This window comes from Saccopteryx bilineata, chromosome 2 (assembly GCF_036850765.1).
Source record: "Saccopteryx bilineata isolate mSacBil1 chromosome 2, mSacBil1_pri_phased_curated, whole genome shotgun sequence".
In the NCBI taxonomy this organism is placed as follows: Eukaryota; Metazoa; Chordata; class Mammalia; order Chiroptera; family Emballonuridae; genus Saccopteryx; species Saccopteryx bilineata.
In genome coordinates this window covers 315,303,547-315,317,778 of record NC_089491.1, presented here as the reverse complement: position 1 = coordinate 315,317,778, position 14,232 = coordinate 315,303,547, and the positions used below count along the sequence as shown (strand labels likewise).

At 47.1% G+C, this 14,232-nt stretch overlaps 1 protein-coding gene across 1 annotated transcript; it reads left to right on the top strand.

Annotated features, from left to right (window-relative positions):
• The first annotated feature begins 6,004 nt into the window (after positions 1 to 6,004).
• CREB3L4 (cAMP responsive element binding protein 3 like 4) lies at positions 6,005 to 14,230 on the top strand. The gene is given in 12 exon segments (XM_066254515.1): positions 6,005 to 6,040; positions 7,524 to 7,711; positions 8,128 to 8,255; positions 8,258 to 8,298; positions 8,866 to 9,379; positions 12,478 to 12,539; positions 12,653 to 12,742; positions 12,873 to 12,978; positions 13,104 to 13,173; positions 13,279 to 13,372; positions 13,510 to 13,624; positions 13,779 to 14,230. Coding segments are annotated over 12 exon segments (1,638 nt in total). The 3' UTR covers positions 13,973 to 14,230.
• The last annotated feature ends 2 nt before the right edge of the window (positions 14,231 to 14,232 follow it).

The window sequence follows — 14,232 nt, the reverse complement described above, 5'->3', positions numbered from 1 at the left end:
GAGCAAGGAGAGAGAGACAGAGAGAGAGAAGGGGGGAGGAGCTGGAAGCATCAACTCCCATATGTGCCTTGACCAGGCAAGCCCAGGGTTTCGAACTGGCGATCTCAGCATTTCCAGGTTGACGCTTTATCCACTGCGCCACCACAGGTAAGGCCTCAACAACTTTCTTAAGAAAAGGGGGAACATGAGGATTTCTTGAGGGAGGTAGGCTAGGAGAAAGGAATCATATAGACTCGAAGTGTAAGTGAGCCTGACGTGTGGTGGCACAGTGGATAAAGCATCAACCTGGAACGCTGAGGTTATGGGTTCAAAACCCTGGGCTTGCCTGGTCAAGACACATATGGGAGTTGATGCTTCCTGCTCTTCCCGCCTTCTCTCTCTCTCCTCTCTTTCTAAAAAATGAATAATAAAATCTAAAAAAAAAAATGTAAGTGACCCTGACCAGATGTTGGCAAAGTGTATACAGCATGGGCCTGAGATACTGAAGACTCAGTGTTGAAACCCTGAGGTCACCTGCTTGAGCATGGTATCACAGATATGACCCTAGAGTCCCTGGCTTGAGCCCAAAAGTCTCTGGCTTGAAGCTCGAGGTTACTGGCTTGAGCCCAAGGTCACTGGCTTGAGCAAGGGGTCACTGGCTCAGCTGGAGCCTCCCTGTCAAGGTACATATGAGAAAACAATAAACAACTAAAGTGCTGCAACAGAAGTTGATGTTTCTCATCTCTCTTCCGTCTTGTCTATCTATCCTTGTCTTAATGACCGTCCCTCTCTCTCTCTCTTGCTAAAAAAATTAAATAAAAAGATGTAAGTGAAATGGGGTACTAGTGTCCCATCATATAATAATTATCATTGCTGTTCCAAGCTTTTAATATAAAAATTACTATTAAAAGCAACTCCAGGGTTGTCAGGATGGCCGAGCTAAGATTCTGCATTTAGAAGCAACTCCAGATTATTTAAGGTAATATTATGCATACTATGGTTTGTCTGTGGCAAATTATGCTTTTAAGATTATTGTCCTGGCTGGATAGCTCAGTTGGTAAGAGCATCATCCCAAAGCACAGAGCTTGCTGGTTCGGTCCCCGCTCAGGGCACATAGAGGAACAGATTGATGCTTCTGTGTGTCTCTCTATTCCTTCCTCTTTCTTTCTCTAATATCAATAAAATAAACATTAAAAAAATTATTTATAGCCTGACCTGTGGTGGTGCAGTGGATAAAGCGTCGACCTGGAAATGCTGAGGTCACCTGTTTGAAACCCTGGGCTTGCCTGGTCGGGGCACATATGGGAGTTGATGCTTCCAGCTCCTCCCTCCTTCTCTCTCTGTCTCTCCTCTCTCTCTCTCTGTCTCTCCCTCTCCTCTCTAAAATGAATAAATAAAAATTTAAAAAAATTATTTATAGCACTGGCCAGGTAGCTCAGTTGGTTAGAGCGTCAGCTAGATACACCACAGTTGTGGGTTCTACTCCTGGTCAAGGAACATACAGAATCAATCAATGAACGCACAAATGGTGGAACAATAAATCAATGTTTCTTTCTCTCTAAAATCAATTAATTTTTTAAAATTTAGAAAATTTTTTTTTACAGAGACAGAAAGTGTCAGAGAGAGGGATAGACAGGAACGGAGAGATGAGAAGCATCAATCGTTAGTTTTTCGTTGCGCATTGCAACATCTTAGTTGTTCATTGATTGCTTTCTCATATATGCCTTGACCGCAGGCCTTCAGCAGACCGAGTAACCCCTTGCTCGAGCCAGCGACCTTGGGCTCAAGCTGGTGAGCTCTTGCTCAAACCAGATGAGCCCACGCTCAAGCTGGTGACCTCGGGGTCTCGAACCTGGGTCTTCTGCATCCCAGTCCAATGCTCTATCCACTGTGCCACTGCCTGGTCAGGCTAGAATTTATTTTTTAAAAGTATTTTTAGCCTGACCTGTGGTGGCGCAGTGGATAAAGTGTCAACCTGGAAACGCTGAGGTTGCCGGTTCAAAACCCTGAGCTTGCCTGGTCAAGGCACATATGGGAGTTGATGCTTCCTGCTCCTCCCCCCTTCTCTCTCTCTCTCTCTCTCTCCTCTATAATGAATAAATTAAAAAAAATAAAATTAAAAAAAGTATTTTTAAAGTATATATATATATATATATATATATATATATACTAGAAAGCCCAGTGGTCATATGAAATGACCGCTGTTCTAGATATTATAAATTGTAATTAAAATGATTTGTGCAAAGGTGTCTGCTAATTCAAATGGAATTACCCAGGGCAGGCGGCGAGGACGCCCCTTTGCTTAGTGCCCCACAGGGTTTCCCCCTTCTACTTGCTTAATTGCTTAAAGTAGAGTGCAATGAAGGAAACCACTGGCGGTACATTTCTTAAGAGCCACCGCTAGCTCAATAAATAAAGGTGATTTAAATAATAAAATGTTAATTCAGGCCCTGGCTGGTTGGCTCAGCGGTAGAGCATCGGCCTGGCGTGCGGGGGACACGGGTTCGATTCCCAGCCAGGGCACATGGGAGAAGCGCCCATTTGCTTCTCCACCGCCCCCCTTCCTCTCTGTCTCTCTCTTCCCCTCCCGCAGCCAAGGCTCCATTGGAGCAAAGATGGCCTGGGCGCTGGGGATGGCTCCTTGGCCTCTGCCCCAGGCGCTGGAGTGGCTCTGGTCGCGGCAGAGCGACGCCCTGGAGGGGCAGAGCATCGCCCCCTGGTGGGCAGAGCGTCGGCCCCTGGTGGGAGTGCGGGGTGGATCCCGGTCGGGCGCATGCGGGAGTCTGACTATCTCTCCCTGTTTCCAGCTTCAGAAAAAAAAAAACAAAAGTTAACTCACATGTCAAAGATCTCTTTCTCAGGAACTCTTTTATTCCATTCTTTTTTTTATTTTATTTTTTATTTTATTTTTTTATTTTTTTTTCTGAAGCTGGAAACAGGGAGAGACAGTCAGACAGACTCCCGCATGCGCCCGACCGGGATCCACCCGGCACGCCCACCAGGGGGCGACGCTCTGCCCACCAGGGGGCGATGCTCTGCCCATCCTGGGCGTTGCCATGTTGCGACCCTCCTGGGTGTCGCCATGTTGCGACCAGAGCCACTCTAGCGCCTGGGGCAGAGGCCACAGAGCCATCCCCAGCGCCCAGGCCATCTTTGCTCCAATGGAGCCTTGGCTGCGGGAGGGGAAGAGAGAGACAGAGAGGAAGGCGCGGCGGAGGGGTGGAGAAGCAAATGGGCGCTTCTCCTATGTGCCCTGGCCGGGAATCGAACCCGGGTCCTCCGCACGCTAGGCCGACGCTCTACCGCTGAGCCAACCGGCCAGGGCTCTTTTATTCCATTCTAAACGTGCCGAACTGGCTTCTGAGGGATCAAGTATATATAATTGAGCAAACTTTATTTTCCCGTCAGAAGGATGCAAAGTTCCAGTTTGATGGTAAACTTGACCATGAAGTCGAAAGCAATAAAGTCCTGGTCCAGGCAAGTCAATTGGTTTGTTTCCCATGGACGCAAAAGCAAACGAACTATTTGGATGCTGATTAATCAATAATTTATTCAAGAGTGGTGGATAATTCTCAATTAGTGGAACTACAATGTTTCCGTACTTGCAACATTGAGAAAATCCTTTCTTGCCACAGTCAAATCGATTAGTTTCTAACTTGAAGTTTAAGGACTGACAGTGTTCACATTTAATATTCATGTCACCAGAGGAATGCTCAAAAATTAAAGTTTCTCCGCTTGAAACTGTTTTAATCCTTTTTGCATTTCGGTCAGCATTACTCTGTCATTTTTTTTTGCATTTCTCTCCTGCCTTTGTTCAAGGGACTCATTTTGTCGAGACAGGCTTTTTTGTCTTGCATCTCAGTCAAGCCTTGTTTCTCTATGCTCATCAGTCTCATTTTGCCGAGAAAGACGTATTATTTGCTCTGCGACTGAAGCAAGCTTTGTCTTTCTCTGCTCAGTGGTTTCTTTTTGTTGAGAAAGCTGTTTTTGTGCAGCTTTAGCTCTTTTTCTCTCCTCTTCAGTGCTGTATTTTCTAGGAGGCATTCTTAAAAGAAATTACGTTAAGATGTAGGTTTTTTTTGTTTTGTTTTGTTTTTTTACAGAGATAGAGAGAGTCAGAGTGAGGGATAGACAGGGACAGACAGACAGGAACGGAGAGAGATGAGAAGCATCAATCATTAGTTTTTCGTTGCGCATTGCGACACCTTAGTTGTTCATTGATTGCTCCCTCATATGTGCCTTGACCACGGGCCTTCAGCAGACCGAGTAACCCTTGCTTGAGCCAGCGACCTTGGGTCCAAGCTGGTGAGCTTTTGCTCAAACCAGATGAGCCCTCGCTCAAGCTGGTGACCTCGGGGTCTCGAACCTGGGTCTTCCACATCCCAGTCTGACGCTCTATCCACTGCGCCACCGCCTGGTCAGGCAAGACGTAGTTTTTATGAAAAACAGATGATTGCCAATGCAACAAATCTTCACCTTCCCCCTGATCCGCTCAATTTGCGTTCAGCCGTGGTAACTTCACCCCATTGGCTAGTACAGTTATGCAAGCAACCAATAAGCTATTGACGACAAACAGACACTTAAGCCACATATAATAAAGATGTATATATGTATATATATACATATATGTGTGTGTGTGTGTGTGTGTATTACTCTGGTCAGATGACTTGATTGGTTGGAGTGTCATCCCGATGGGCAGGAGTTGCTGGTTCGATCACTGGTCAGGGCAATTGCAGAAACAGATCAATGTTTCTGTCTCCCTCCCTCTCTTTTTTTACTTCTTTTTTTTTTTTTTTTTTTTTTTATTCATTTTCGAGAGGAGAGGGAGAGACAGAGAGAGAGAAGTGGGGGAGGAGCTGGAAGCATCAACTCCCATATATGCCTTGACCAGGCAAGCCCAGGGTTTCGAACCTGCGACCTCAGCATTTCTAGGTCGACACTTTATCCACTGCACCACCACAGGTCAGGCTCCCTCCCTCTCTCTTTAAAATCAACAAATAAATTTATTTTTTTTAAAGATTTTATTTGATTTTTAAAAAGAGGAAAGAGAGCAAGAAAGGAGGAAGGGGAGGAGCCAGAAGTATCAACTCATAGTAACAGTAGCTGCTTCTCATATGTGCCTTGACCAGGTAAGCCCAGGGATTTGAACTAGTGATCTCAGCATTCCAGGTCTATGGTCTACCCACTGTGCCACCACAGGTCAGGCAAATTTAAACATTATATATCTATACAGTATATCTATATATCTCTATATATTGATTTTTTTTGCCCTGATAGGGGATCAAACCTGCAACCTTGGCATATCAGGATGATGCCCCAAACACTGAGCTACAAGGACAGGGTCAAAAATTCGTTTTCGGCCCTGGCCGGTTGGCTCAGCGGTAGAGCGTCGGCCTGGCATGCGGAGGACCCGGGTTTGATTCCCGGCCAGGGCACATAGGAGAAGCGCCCATTTGCTTCTCTACCCCCCCCCCTTCCTCTCTGTCTCTCTCTTCCCCTCCCGCAGCCAGGGCTCCATTGGAGCAAAGATGGCCCGGGCGCTGGGGATGGCTCCTTGGCCTCTGCCCCAGGCGCTAGAGTGGCTCTGGTCGCGGCAGAGTGACCCCCTAGAGGGGCAGAGCATCGCCCCCTGGTGGGCAGAGCATCGCCCCTGGTGGGCGTGCCGGGTGGATCCTGGTCGGGCGCATGCGGGAGTCTGTCTGACTGTCTCTCCCCGTTTCCAGCTTCAGAAAAAATACAAAAAAAAAAAAATTGGTTTTCTTTTTAGTGAGAGAGACAGAAAAAGAGAGGGATGGACAAAAACAGACAAACAGAAAGGGAGACATATGAGAAGCATCAACTCATAGTTGCGGCATCTTAGTTGTTCATTGACTGCTTTCTCATATGTGCCTTGATCGTGGGGTGATAGCCAAGCCAGTGACCCCTTGTTCAAGCCAGCTACCTTGGGCTTCAAGCCAGCAACCATGGAGTCATGTTTATGTCCCCACACTCAAGCCAGAAACCATGTGCTCAACCTGGTGAGACAATGCGCAGCAAGCCAGATGAGCCCTCACGCAAGCTGGCAACCTTGGGGTTTTGAACCTAGGTCCTCAGAGTCCCAGGCTAACATTCTATCCACTGTCCTACTGCCTGGTCAGGCAGAACCAATAAATTAAATTTTTAAAAAAATATTATTGATGACCCTGGACCATTGGTTCAGTAGACAGAGCATTGGCCTGCTTCTCTTTCTCTTCTCCTCCTTCTTTCTCTACCTGTCCCACAGCCAGTGGCGTGATTGGTTCGAGTGTCAACCCCAGGCACTGAGGACAGCTGGGTTGGTAATCACACACAAGACAAATTCACACACCAAACCCTAATGATGATTTTTTAAAAAAATTTTTTATTTATTCATTTTACAGAGGAGAGGGAGAGACAGATAGAGAGAGAGAGAGAGAGAGAGAGAAGGGGAGAGGAACTGGAAGCATCAACTCCCATATGTGCCTTGACCAGGCAAGCAGGGTTTCGAACCGGCGACCTCAGCATTTCCAGGTCAACGCTTTATCCACTGCGCCACCACAGGTCAGGCTAATGATGATTTTTAACTTTTTTTTTTTCTTTTGAGAGAGAGTGAGAGAGAAAGGGAGATGAGAAGCATCATCTGGTAGTTGCAGCACTTTAGTTGTTCACTGATTGTTTCTCATACATTCCTTGACTGGAGGGCTCCAACAAGCCAGTGACCCCTTGCTCAAGCCAGAGACCTTGGGCTAAAGCTTGTGAGCCTGCACTCAAGTCCGCGACCTCAGGTTTGGAACCTAAGTCAACCCTGTATTCACTACACCACTACTGGTCAGACTCATTTTTAACGTTGTTTTTAATTTTAAATTAATTTAATATTTTTATTTATTGATTCTAACTAGAGAGGAAGGGAAAGGGAGAGAAAACAGTAACATCTATCGGTTCCTGCACATGCCCCGACCCGGGATAGAACTGTGCTTTGGGCGGATGCTAGTCTAACCAGCTGAACAATCTGGCTGATTTTTAACGTTTTGTAGTTTTCTAGACTCTAATCCCTCCGTTAATTAACAGTTCTGTGTGCATGTATCACTGCTGTTCTTCATCAGTAACGGATTTTGACATCCCGCGATTGAGAAACTTTCCACGGGTTGAATCAAATCTCTGCCACATAACCTGAGCTAACAGGATATTTACTTCCCGCCTGGGTATTAATCTACGTTTACGAGTCACGTGGCAAGCGAAACCAAACCAAGCCTCTACTCAAATTCTCTGAACTTCCCCCCTCCCTCACAACTCGTTTTCTGGCTCTTACCCTCCTTCTGGTAGACCCCAACCCCCACGAGACAAATAAATGCTCGGGCCCCATTGGCCTTACACTCTCACCAATTCTGACCAGTTACGGCAAAGCCGGCCTCCAGAGGATAATTCCATTGGCTCAACGCCCTGTCCATCAAAACCGTTACGTCTTCAACTTCCAATCAGATTCAAATGTGGGATGAGATCCACAGGTGGAGGAGGGACCCTCCAAAAAATCTTCGCAATACAGTTAGCTCTTTCCTCCATTGTTTTCAATCCTGCCTTGGCCTCCCTCTAATAAAACTGGTGGTCACAGAGCAGGCATTCAAACATCCTGCGCTCCAGTCACAGCCAACTCTATCTCTGAGGAGCCGCCTCAGGAAAATTTGCTTTCACTAGGAAAAACTGAGGCACAAAGGACGATACTGCCTGTTTTTCTCAGGTGTGGTTTGTGGACGCACAGCCTTTTGAAACCCCCCCTCCCCCCATTCAGCGCCCCTACTGTGGCTTCCGACTAGGTGCCACCCACTTTCCGAGTGTAAAGTAGGGGGCGGGGCTTGGCTGGGCATGTCCAGGATACGAGATCCTGGAGGGAAGAAAAGACGTACTGTTCGGGGTGGACAGCAGGCTAGTCTGGCTTGGCAGGGCCAGGCTTTTCAGAACAGGTAATAACCTCGGAGGCCTGTTCGTCTGAACCAGAGATAAGGACAAGGCAATATTTCCGGATAACAGCTGAGGGGCTGCACAGGTGAGGAAGGGGGGTAATGGATGAGGGAGCCAGAAATTGTATCTCTGTGTTATTGTGGAAAGGGGCGCCATCATCCTTCTGAAACTCTCCCACCCCACATCTCCCTACAGGATTGATTTCGGAACTCCTAACCTGATGGACGCGTGGCTGAAACCCCCAGACGATATTTTAACAGGATCTTTTCTAGAGCTGGGACTCCACTGTCCACCTGCAGAAATCCCAGTGACAATGCTGCAAAAATGGGGCAGCAAGGCTGGCAGTCCAGTGGGGGCCATGCCTGTGTGTGATGAATGGAAGTAGGGACGGGTTGAAACACAACTCTGATAAGAAGCCCAAGAGACCTGACCAGGTGGTGGCGCAGTGGATACAGCGTCGGACTGGGATGTGGAGGACCCAGGTTCAAAACCCCGAGCTCACCAGTTTGAGCACAGGTTCATCTGATTTGAGCAAATCTCACCACCTTGGACCCAAGGTTGCTGGCTTGTGCAAGGGGTCACTCGGTCTGCTGAAGGCCCACGGTCAAGGTACATATGAGAAAGCAATCAATGAACTAAGGTGTCACAAAGAAAAACTGATGATTGATGCTTTTCATCTCTCTCCATTCCTATCTGTCTGTCTCTGTCTATCCCTCTCTCTGACTCTGTTAAAAAAAAAAAAAGCCCAACAGGCTTCAGCCTATAATTGGAAAGAGGACTAAAGATGGTACCCCTAAAATAGACATAAACTGTAACTGTCCTTTGTCCAAGGATAGACAGGACTGAAACTGAAACCTGAATAATACAGGTTTGATGTCAGGAAGGACTTCCAGAATTCTTCCCTGTGTGTATATATGCCCTCTTCTAATGTAGGGCCTCCAAGAGAGTGAGCCTGAAGACTTCCCAAAGCTTTTCATTGACCCTAATGAAGTGTACTGCTCAGAAGCATCTCCTGGCAGTGACAGTGAAAACTCTGAGGACCCTGGTCATCCAGGCAGTCCCCTTGTCCCCAAGGCACCCAGTTCCCCTGACCTCTATGAGGTTGTTTATGAGGCAGGGGCCCTGGAGGAAGCTGCACCAGCTGTAGAGGTCATCTCCATTCACCTAGGTCAGTAATGTTCTGTGGAAAGGGGACAATGGCCCTTCAGATACAGCCCTAGCCCTGGAATTAAGGGGGTTTCCCCAATCTGTGCCACTACCTAGGCCCTGCTGCCAGCAGGGTTTACCTTCCATTTCCTTTCTCCCAGCTACCTGTTTTCCTCAGATCAGAGGAGCCCACCATTTGTGGTGCCTGATGCCTGCATGGTCAGCGAGCTACCCCTTGCTCATGCCTACATCTTGCTTAGGGCAAGCAATGTAAACCCAGTGCTTCCTGCAGTCCTGGTGAGTCTTGGGGTTGGCCTATTCCAGTCCTCCCTGATACACATATATACCCACATTGATGGGGGGAAAGGAAGGGAAAACTGACGCTGAACTCCGTCTCTGTCTGCCAATTTTTGTGGCATCTGGTCTGAAAGCCAGGGAGACATGGGCAATATAAAAGCAGAGAAGAGCCTGACTGGTGGTTGCACAGTGGATAGTGTCAACTTGGAACACTGAGGTCCCAGGTTCAAAACTTTGAGGGCACCAGCTTGAGCACAGACTCACCAGCTTGAGTGCGGGGACACTGGCTTGAGCCCAAGGTCACTGGCTTAAACAAGAGGTCACTGGTTTAGCTGGAGTCCCCGTCAAGGCACAAATGAGAAGTAATCAATGAACAACTAAAAAATGCCACAACCACAAGTTGATGCTTCTCATCTCTCCCTTCCTGTCTCTCTCACACAAAAAAAATAAAATAAAAATTTATTAATAAATAAAAGCAGGTTTCCTGACCAGGTGGTGGCGCAGTGGATAGAGCATCGGACTGGGATGCGGAAGGACCCAGGTTCGAGACCCCGAGGTCGCCAGCTTGAGCGCGGGCTCATCTGGCTTGAGCAAAGAGCTCACCAGCTTAGACCCAAGGTCGCTGGCTCCAGAAGGAGGTTACTTGGTCTGCTGAAGGCCCACGGTCAAGGCACATGTGAGAGAGCAATCAATGAACAACTAAGAAGTCGCAACGCGCAACGAGAAACTGATGATTGATGCTTCTCATCTCTCTCCGTTCCTGTCTGTCTGTCCCTGTCTATTTCTGCCTCTGTAAAAATAAAATAAAATAAAATTATTAATAAATAAAAGCAAGGAAGAACAAGGGAAACTGAAGTACTTGGGGATAGGTGCTAATGATTCAGTTCAAGAGGTGGGGTGAGGGAAGAGGACTCGGGAGAAAGCCCGAACCTTGTGCGCATTGTTTGTTCAGTTATTGTCTCAGTCTTGGGTCAAAACACAGAAATGGAACAGGCCACCTGGGAATCTCAACTGGTTACTGAGCACAGGGTATAAAAGAAGCAACTGTGCAACTATGTTTCCAAGGAAACAATTGTCCAGTAGGCACCTAACTTCCCAAGGATAGCTGGTCAGGTTCCTCTGTGGGGTAAGGAGGGAACCTTGTCTTTATCCTGGAAAGAACTTGTTGTGTGCTAAAGGCAGGGAACAGGTTCTAGAAATTGGTGATTGAAGCTGGACCAGGAGCCAAGTACCTTAAAATGTTGGGTTGAGGGGCCTTAAAATGTTTAAAACATCCAAACTTAACTGTGCATCAAAACACTGGGGAATTTGTGTTTTGTTTTTGTTTTGGTTTGTTTGGGGGTTTTTTTTAGTGAGAGAGAGATATAGACAGACAGGAAGGGAGAGAGATGAGAAACATCAACTCATAGTTTAGGCACCTTAGTTGTTCATTGATTGCTTTCTCATATGTGCTTTGACTGGGGGCACCAGCCAAGCCAGTGATCCCTTGCTCAAGCTAGCGACCTTAGGCTCAAGCCATTGACCTTGGGCTTCAAGCCAGCAACCTTTAGGCTCTAGCCAGCAACCATGAGGTCATGTCTGTGACCCCACACATAAGCTGGTGACGCTACGCTCAAGCTGCTGAGCCCGCACTCAAGCCAGGGATCTCAGGGTTTTGAAACTGGGTCCTCAGCATCCCAGGCCAACATTCCATCCAATGCACCACCCACTGCCTGGTCAGGCTGTGGTTTTGTTTTTTAAAATAAAACCATTTAGGCCTTATTCTCACAGATTTTGATTAGGTGTATCAGGAGGTACACCCTCTAATATAGTTCCACCAAATAGTCAAAGGAACAAGAAGGGAACATTGGAAAAAGGCAGAGATAAACTCTACACTATGTTTGTGGTTTTTCTGTAAATCTAAAACTTCTGAAATAAAGTTTATTTTAAAAGAAGAAAGAAAAGAAATAAAAAGGCAGAGATTGCTTCATCAGTGGTGGCACAGTGGATAAAGCATTGACCTGGGATGCTGAGGTCCCAGGTTCGAAACCCCGAGGTTGGTGGCTTGAGCATGGGCTCATCGATGTGATCCCATGGCTGCTGGCAAGAGCAAGGGGTCACTGGCTCAGTTAGAGCACCCTGGTCAAGGCATGTGTGAGAAGCAATCAATTAACAACTAAAGTGCTGCAACTATGAGTTGATGCTTTTCATCTCTCTCCCTTCCTATCTTTCTCTCTCAAAGAAAAAAAAAGGCAGAGATAGCAGAAATGGCTGAGCAAAAAGTGAAAAGACAAAAGCAAATTCCTAAACCACAAACTGAAGCATATATTTAAAGAAGGAATTAGGAATAAAGTCACTCAGTTGATGGACTCACATTAACCAGATACTGTCTACCCTCCACATATATGTATATATATATTTTATTGATTGATTGATTTTAGAGAGAGAGGAAGGAAGAGAGACAAATAGAACATCAATCTGTTCCTATATGTGCCCTGACCTGGGATTTAACCAGCAAATGGGGACAATGCTCTAACCAACCAAGCTATCTGGCCAGGGTCGTGTGTGTGTGTGTGTGTGTGTGTGTGTGTGTGTGTGTGTGAGAGAGAGAGAGAGAGAGAGAGAGATGTGTGTGTGTATACACATATGCAAATTTTTATAATAATTTATTGGAGCCAAACACAGGATATGCCTGGAAGCAAGATCTCAACAGACTGAGAAATTGCTTCCCCTCCCCAAATACTTAGTTAAGAGATGTCGTTCAGTCTGGTTGACTTAGGAAGTTCTTTGACAAGGAACAGAGATTTAGTCTGAAAACTGAAGATCAGACCATTGGGGAGAATAGGCCACTGCCCAAGGAGCTCCCTGTGATTGACAGGTCACTAGATAACATAGGCTGCCAAACAGAAATTAATAGCTGAAAGTGATTCATTTGCCTGCTGGAAGATTGAGCAAACCATACCTTAGTGAGTTACTCCACATTCTTCAAATATCCATAAGATTTGGGGAGATGTGAACCAGAACAGACCCCCCCCCCCAGCTTGCTCAGCATGCTAAGGTCCAGAATCTGTGGTCAAAGGATATGACAAAACCACCTCCTCTCCCTTCTCAGCCTCAGCAAAGTCCCTTTGGGTATGATCCAGGGCCTGTCTGAATTAAGGTCTCTGCCCTCATTTCATTTCATGGTTAGTTATTCCTCAATGCAAATGGGAAACTCTAGAAGGAGTGTAAGGGGAGTGGCTGGGGTACTAGAAATGGGATGACCCTCTCCCTACTCTCATCTCCTGTCCTCCACCAGCTGCTCTGTCAAACCTTGTTCCTGACAAATGAGAAGTGTCTGCTGGGCTAGGAAAGGATTTCCCTGCCCTCTCATCTGCCCCTCACCAAGGTAACACGCTTCCCCAAAGTGTGCCACCACTCAGTGGTCCCACCATGGCTCTGAGGAGCCAGGATCACAGGAGAGACCTGGGGAGCTGGGGGAGGCTAAAGACCCAGGATTGACGACCTTGGGGCCCCAGGCAGAGGAGAGGGTCCTCAAGTAGGTGAGGAGGAAAATCCCTAACAAGCAGTCAGCTCAGGACAGTCGGCAGTGGAAGAAAGAGTACATTGATGGACTAGAGAGCAGGTATGTTTGAACTCACATTTCTGTCTTCCTCTGGGCCAGGTCTGGGCCCCTCCCTTACCAAGGCAGGCAAGGTCAGGGACCCCCATAATGACAGAACTTTGTTCTACTTTTCCAAACTCCTTAGGGGTGGCTGCTTGTTCTGCACAGAACCAGGAACTACAGAAAAAAGTCCAGGAGGTTGAGAGGTACGACATGTGAGTGAAAGCATAGTATGCACATTGGGGGAAGTGTGCAGTACAAAGGGGCACCATTCTTGGGCCTTGGTTTCCAGATCTAATTCATCCTTTCTCCTTTCCCAGCTCCCTGGTGACTCAACTCCGCCAGCAGCAGATGCTCATAACTCAAACTTCCAACAAAGCTGCCCAGACCAGCACTTGTGTTCTGGTACCATTTGTCTACTTCCCATCTCCCCCTACTTCTACCCTCTCTGTCACACTCTGTCTTGATACCCATACTCCCAAGCCATGTGAATCTTCTCATCCCTGATGACTCCAAATGCCTTCTGCTACCTTCCTTTATTGTCCTCAAAGCCCAAATGTCTGATCCCTGATCCTTCTTTTTCCTTGGCTCTCATCATACTGCCCAGTTTCAGCCCTTTTCAAGGTCTTCCAGAAGCTGGGTCTGAGGAATATCAGCCTCATGGAGGTGAGAGGCAAAGGCAGGCAGGGACTCCTTTTACCTGGTGAGCAAGTGAGTGTGTTCTTTAAGGTAGTTAAGAGGTGGGAAGGCCTGTCCTATCTAGGATTTCCCAGCCAAGGAGGCACTTTATTACTACTGCCCTTTTACCTACACCCCACAGTGATTTCCGGAAATATCCTAACTCACAAGGACATAACAGAAAATTCAGAGACCCCAGAGGTAGAGTCCAGATTGAGGGGGCCACCTAGGGCCAAGAGTGCAAATGGCTCAACAAGGACACTGCTTGAAGAGATGACAGGGAAGACAGGCCCCAGTGGGCATGTCAGCACTCTGCTGCATGCAGATGCACCGTGAGCTGCAACCTGTTCTAACTCACTATCCAACCATGTAAAGAATCCAGGACTTCCCTATGGCTCTGCTTCCCTCTGGGCTTCCCACTCAGGGTTCTTTGGCATTGGGGGTCATACCAGGATGCCCCGAGGCCAAGTCTGCCTATGTAAGGTGGCACCTCAGATATTTTTGCTATGTATATGTGATTTTATTTCTTCTTTGGAGATAAGGTTGAGGGGAAATAGAAGTGGTTGCTGAGAAATCAACTTTTTTTTGCTGAAATT